At 33.6% G+C, this 7,375-nt stretch overlaps 1 protein-coding gene across 1 annotated transcript; it reads left to right on the top strand.

The window, feature by feature from the left end:
• Window positions 1–848: 848 nt before the first annotated feature.
• LOC110673274 (putative calcium-transporting ATPase 13, plasma membrane-type) lies at window positions 849–4,166 on the top strand. The gene has a single exon (XM_021836352.2). It carries the CDS (start codon window positions 1,006–1,008, stop codon window positions 4,045–4,047), a length of 3,042 nt encoding a protein of 1,013 aa, XP_021692044.2. The 5' UTR covers window positions 849–1,005; the 3' UTR covers window positions 4,048–4,166.
• Window positions 4,167–7,375: the final 3,209 nt, after the last annotated feature.

Genomic DNA, 7,375 nt, shown 5'->3' with positions numbered 1-7,375 from the left:
ATACATCGAAAAGTATAAATTTTTAGTATTCTATTAAATATAATTTTTTTTAGAAAATAATACTAATAATTTTATATAAAAAGAGCATGTATTTTAGAGTACAAAATATTATACAATAAAATTGATATTTATACAATAATTTTATTGTGATCATTAATTGTGGTGAGTGTCATTATATTTAATAATTATAATTAAACTATTATATGTGCAATGATTATACCGAATAAAAATTCCTAGAATACATAATAATTCCTACATTATAACTATATAATGTGCCGGAGAAAAAAAATTTATTCACTACATGATGGAAGATAATTTTTTTTTTTTTAAGATGATTACAATGAGTTCATATGTTATGCACCATTCATTGAATTTTTATCTGGTAAAATCGATGTACGTATAATAATTTCATTATAATTGTTGATTGTAGTGTTATAATATATATATATCGATTTTCCTGTATAATTTTTTTCATTTCTAACTGTTAGTGGAAAAAGTATCATTATGTTAGTAACTTATTATTAATAATGTTAAAACTCTTATACCTAAAGATATCAAATTTAACTTTAAAATAAATTTTAATAAACTCTAACTAACAAACATATTTAAGTAGCAGTTGCTTTGAATTCCAAGCAAATATTTTTCGTTGCTTTACTTCGAATGTTAGTTAGCTCTAATCAGAGTGCGTCAATAGATAACGAACAAAGGGAGAAGCTAGATATAATTCTCCAAGAAGGTTCTGAAAATGCAAAAGCAATTTCCTTACATTATTATCATGAGCTTAAACAGCAAAATACACGGGATCAAATGACTATAAGAACTCATACAGCTAAGTGAAACCTAAGTCCCATTGCACTCAAGTCATTACCTGATCTTTCTATATAAGCTATTCACCGAATAAACTTTTCGGTTTCCTATAGCATTGTCTCCTTGTTAACAATCCTTGCCTAGTTTCAGAGTCATCTTTTCTACTGCCTTGTTGTTCCATTTCCTGCTTCTCAAATTATGTCTGCCTCTCTCCAAGAAAACATTTCTATCTTTAGTTTACTTAATGTCCCAAGCACCCGTAGCAAACCCAATAAAAGATGGCATTTTGCTTTTACTGCTATTTATTGCTCTAGAACCATATACTATCTGAGCAAAAATGCAATACGCAAGAAAAAGGGTGCTAAGATTTCCCCCTGTCCATCTTTTATCATACTCGATATTAATTCAGGCGACAATTGCTTCAAGATTAATCAAGCAAGTCTAACTGAGCTTGTTAAAAAGAAAAACCTTGACCAGTTTCAAAAATATGGTGGGATCTCTGGTGTTGCATCTGCTATTGAAACGGACATAGAAGCAGGCATCAATGGCAGCCCTCAGGACATTGCTCACCGAAGTGAAGCATTTGGTTCCAACAAGTATAAGAAACCGCCAACAAAGCGCTTCTTCTACTTTGTGGTAGAATCTTTTAAAGATCTTACCATTGCCATTCTTTTAGGTTGTGCAGCTCTTTCTCTTGGGTTTGGAATCAAAGAGCATGGTCTAAAGGAAGGTTGGTATGATGGTGGAAGCATTTTTGTTGCTGTGTTTCTTGTCATCGTAGTCTCTGCTGTAAGCAATTACAGGCAAAATAGACAATTTGATAAGTTATCCAAAGTCAGCAACAATATTCAAATTGATGCTGTAAGACGAGGTAGGAGACAACAGGTCTCAATATTTGAACTTGTTGTGGGAGATGTTGTTTGCCTCAATATTGGGGACCAGGTCCCTGCTGATGGATTGTTCATAGATGGGCATTCCTTCCAAATTGATGAATCCAGCATGACAGGGGAAAGTGACCATGTAGAAGTTAATCACAACCAAAACCCATTCTTGTTCTCTGGCACCAAGGTTGCGGATGGCTATGGCAGAATGCTTGTTACATCAATGGGAATGAACACAACATGGGGAGAAATGATGAGCCATATCAGCCGCGACACCAATGAACAGACACCTTTGCAGGCTAGGCTTAATAAGCTCACTTCATCCATAGGCAAAGTCGGTCTTGCTGTTGCTTTCCTTGTTCTTGTAGTATTGTTGGTTCGATACTTCACAGGGAATACACAAGATGAGAATGGAAATAGGGAGTTTAATAGCAACAAGACAAAGGCAGATGATATAGTGAATGCTGTAGTAGGATTCGTAGCAGATGCAATCACAATTGTTGTAGTCGCAATCCCAGAAGGACTGCCGTTGGCCGTCACACTCACTCTAGCTTATTCGATGAAAAGGATGATGGCTGATCAAGCAATGGTGAGGAAGCTCTCCGCATGCGAGACAATGGGCTCTGCCACCACTATTTGTACCGACAAAACAGGCACTCTTACAATGAACCAGATGAAGTTGACAAAATTTTGGCTAGGCCAAGAATCAATGGAGCAGAGCACTTCTTCCATTTCCCCCCATGTTCTTGAATTGATGAAACAAGGAGTTGCATTTAATACAACGGGAAGTGCCTACAGAGCAAATCCAGAAGCTGATTATGAATTCTTAGGCAGTCCAACAGAAAAAGCAATTCTATCTTGGGCTATCCTGGATTTGGAAATGGATATGGAGGAACAGAAGCAGAATTGCATCATTCTCCAGGTCGAAGCTTTCAACTCACTGAAGAAAAGGAGTGGAGTTTTGATAAAGAAGAAACTTGACAAAACGGTCCACGTGCACTGGAAAGGAGCTGCAGAGATGATACTAACAATGTGCTCAAGTTACTATAATGCTTCCGGAATAATGAAAGATCTGGATGATCATGAAAAGAGTGTATTCAAGCAAATTATTCAAGGCATGGCAGCTAACAGCCTTCGCTGCATTGCTTTTGCCCACACACAAATGTCAGAAGAACAGTATGAAGAAGGGATGGAAGAGAATAAGCTCAAAGAAAACAGCTTGACCCTGCTAGGACTTGTGGGTATCAAGGATCCATGCCGACCAGGGGTGAAGAGAGCTGTGGAAGATTGCCAACATGCTGGAGTTAACATCAAAATGATCACAGGTGACAATGTCTTCACTGCAAGAGCTATAGCCATCGAGTGTGGGATACTCAAGCCTGGCCAGGATATGTTCAGTGGAGCTGTAGTAGAAGGAGAAGAATTTCGCAACTACACATCTGAGGAAAGAATGGAGAAAGCAGATAAAATATGCGTCATGGCAAGATCTTCCCCTTTGGATAAACTTCTCATGGTGCGGTGCCTGAAACAAAAAGGTCACGTGGTGGCTGTCACTGGTGATGGAACTAATGATGCACCAGCATTGAAAGAAGCAGATATTGGGCTGTCCATGGGGATCCAGGGTACTGAAGTTGCCAAGGAAAGCTCAGATATTGTCATTTTGGATGATAATTTTGCTTCTGTGGCTACAGTTTTGAGGTGGGGAAGGTGTGTCTACAACAACATACAGAAATTTATTCAGTTCCAGCTCACTGTCAATGTTGCTGCGCTTGTAATCAATTTTGTGGCAGCAGTTTCAGCCGGTGAAGTCCCATTGACAGCAGTCCAGTTACTGTGGGTGAATTTGATCATGGACACACTTGGTGCTCTGGCTCTTGCTACAGAACAACCCACTAAAGAGCTCATGGATAAACCACCCGTGGGCAGAACTGAGCCTCTTATCACCAACATTATGTGGAGGAACATATTGGCTCAAGCTTTGTATCAGATAGCTGTTCTCTTGACGCTTCAATTTAAAGGCGAATCCATCTTTGGAGTCACGGAGAAAGTAAACGACACATTGATTTTCAATACTTTTGTTCTCTGCCAAGTGTTTAATGAATTTAATGCAAGGAAGCTGGAGAAGAAGAATGTGTTCAAGGGGATACATGAGAACAAGTTGTTCTTAGGAATCATTTGGATAACCATAGTCCTTCAGGTGCTAATGGTAGAGTTTCTGAAGAAGTTTGCAGATACAGAGAGATTGAATTGGGCTCAGTGGGTTCTATGCATTGGAGTGGCAGCTATTACATGGCCAATTGGTTGTGTGGTCAAGTTGATACCTGTTGCACAGAAACCAATTTTCAGCTATCTGAATTGAAGGAAGTAGAATTCAGAAAATTGATTGATTTTAGTTTTTATTGTTCTTTATTAGTGTAAATAAAATTCTAGAAGCCTATTTATACCAAAAGAAATACAGATGATTATTCATTGTATAAATTATTTTTATTCCCTTATAATTGTTGAGAGAGAGTTGCCAAGAAAATGAAAAAAAATGTCTTTTTTTATGCTTATTTTATGTAATAAAATCAATATTTTTCTCTTCATCTTTAAACTTATTTTAGCTCTATTTTTATTTATAAATTCTGCTCTATTTTTGAAAAAGTAAAATCAAGTTCTCTCCTCCGTAATCCAACAATAATGCATTACATTTGAGTTACTGGTATGTTCTAGCCGAATCCCAGAAAGCCATTAAAATGATTAGAGTTGTTCTTTGTACGAATTATGCTAAAACCTATAATTTCTAATGGCATTTATAACAATGATGGGCCTAAAAGAAGACTCTTGAATCAGGAAACTATCACCACAAACAGGTCCAGCAATTACAGTTTCTACAGCTGCACAGGGGAGCAATTACTTGCTCTTTTCTTTCGTGCTCGCCCATCAACTAGCGACGAGATGGTAACAAGGAATTTCCGCATACACGTAGCCTGCAAAAGTTCCCAAGAACTGAAACTAATCCGCAAGCAATTATAATGTAAATAAAATCCTCCAGTCTCCAGAAAATCCTATGAAAAAAAAATGCCATATGGGAATAAGCAGAGTTTAAGAAGCAAGCGGCCCATGCACTGTAATTGAGTTTCCTTCGGTGAAGATGTGGCTTCTGGAAACAAAACAGAGGAATCTACCCCAAAAGAACAATCACTTTTCCTAAGGGGAAAAACAAAAATCACAGGATGCAAAATTTTTAACCTGCTTAGTTATGGAATATTGTATTATTTTTTGAAATTTCTTTTAAGAAAATTAAAATAATAAAGTTTTGTGTTTAAATATATCAATTTTTTAAATCAAAATTAAAAAAATAAATTTAACTAAAATTTTAGAAAAATTTTAAATTTTTTTCACTCTATTTTTTATAACAGAAATTATATTTTTCAACAGTTTTTTAAATAAAAAATTATAACTTTTCTATAATCAAAATTATACCATCATTGAATAACTATTTTAAAAAATATTTATTTACAATAATAAAATTAATAATAATATTATAAAATAAATAATACAAATTAAAAAATTTAAATAGCAAAATAAATTTTTAAATATATTTTATAATAATTTATTTTTTAATTACAAAAATATTAATATTTATTCAAAATTTAAATTAAATAACTGTTTTGGATCATATTTTTAGTGTTTTTATATTTTTTATAAAATTAAATTAAAATATTCTTAAAAAATAAAAAATAGAAAATTATTCCCTACAAGTAAATGGGCCTAATATTTTGATATTTAACGATTGAGTAATCCACGCTTTCTAATCCTAAAATACAAACTTTTTATTTTTCAATTAAACATTTCAAGAAAAAATTGAGTGAATTACATATAATAAAAATTTATTGATTCGGTGATATTTATTAAGAATATTATCTTAAAGATATTTATTAAGAATTTTAAAATTTAAATTTAATATATTTTAATTATAAAAATTTAATTTGATTGGGATTAAACATTGGATAGTGGCTGGGTAGGGTGGAACGACATCATTTGCTTAAAAACCGCAGTGTGACATTCTTGTCAAAATTGATAAATTAAATTGTACTGAATCAATTGAATTGAATTTAATTATTTTATTATTTTGATTCAAGAGTTTGATAATTCAATTTTTATAATTTAATTTAATTTAAAATTAAATTAAATTGATCGATTACATACTCTTAATTTAAAGCAATTTCACTATTATATGTATCACGACCCGATGCCACAGGTTGGACTAATACTAGGATTTAGATCAGTATAAAGCCCCCAAACCCGTAGTAAGCCCAACTAATCTCTAAACCATTTATAAAGCTCATATTTGAGTCCAATTTTAATAAATCAACAGGACAGAATTCTATCATAACATGGACCATCCAACGGTGAGCTCTTAACTCACCCGATCTATAATCTTAAAATAAATCCATTTTGGGAGCTCAGTTCATCCTTATAATTATCCACAATCAATATAAAATCAAATGGGAGTCCAACGTCCTCATCCAACATAGCCATCTATCCACATATTACACATACATAGATTAATAAGTTACAACTCAATAAATTAATCTTATAGTCCCAAGCTAAATAAAATGGTTTTACACATGTGGAGATTTAGAATTCAAATTTAACAATACAAAATATGAAAATAGTAACTAATGGACTTGCGAGGAAGAAAGCAGGTTAAACACAAGAATAAGCTCTCTTATAACCTGAAAAAATTAGGGTGAACAGGAATGAGCGTTTGACTCATAGAGTAAGATATTGATTTTACTTACAATTTTTATAACTACCAAAGTCTAGTGCATCCCTAAAAATGAATGCAACACCTTCACATAATTCAAACAGGTCAAGTCATAATCACATTAAAAATAATTTGGAGCACTCACACACCCGTGTGTCACATCCATACTCACACATATATAAATGAGAGTGATCTCCTATACAGCTCTCTTAGTTCCAACCTCTGCCAGTGAGATCAACTCAAAGCCGTGCCTATCCCGACTTATCCATAATAAGGATCGGGTCCTAGTGAGTTAAGCTTTAGCTGCGTCTACCCATCCTACCCATATCTATATATACACCAACTCAAACACACAACTCCAGATTGCCATAAAACAATAATCACAACAATATCATCAAGAACAAATGCAATATAAGGCGTGCCTAATTTTTACTACATACATATATGTATAAGTGATGTATGAGTATGTCTTAAATATATAATAATATTGAAATTATAAATAAAATCAATATCTATTCACAAATTAACTGATAGTCACTGCGGTGGCTGGGAGGTGGAAGGCTGACCCGACTCACCTAAACATTATATCAAAAATTTTATCAATATTTACTTAAAACAAAACTTTAAAAGAGTCAAAGACAACCTAGGTTTTGTCAAAAATTTGACAGAATTTTCCCTATATCTAGGACCTACCCAATATGCAAAGTAGCTTAAATCACACTTTTAAAATTAAAGTCTCAAATTCACATCTCAATAACATCATCTGGCCCCTCTTGGGCCCTCCAACTAGTTAAAACTCACATACTGCACATAAAATAATAACTTAAAAATTTGGGGTATTACATTCTTCCCCATTTATAAAAAATTCGTCCTTGAATTTTACACTAGGCATAACAATGACACAGAATCACATATCAAATAAATATGGGTACTT

Source organism: Hevea brasiliensis, chromosome 4 (assembly GCF_030052815.1).
Source record: "Hevea brasiliensis isolate MT/VB/25A 57/8 chromosome 4, ASM3005281v1, whole genome shotgun sequence".
Classification (NCBI taxonomy): domain Eukaryota; kingdom Viridiplantae; phylum Streptophyta; class Magnoliopsida; order Malpighiales; family Euphorbiaceae; genus Hevea; species Hevea brasiliensis.
The sequence above is the reverse complement of the archived record's forward strand: the minus strand, read 5'-3'. Positions and strand labels throughout refer to the sequence as shown.

Coding starts and splice junctions, on each gene's coding strand:
- LOC110673274 (XM_021836352.2), top strand. CDS start 1,006: ATGTCTGCCTCTCTCCAAGAAAACATTTCTATCTTTAGTTTACTTAAT.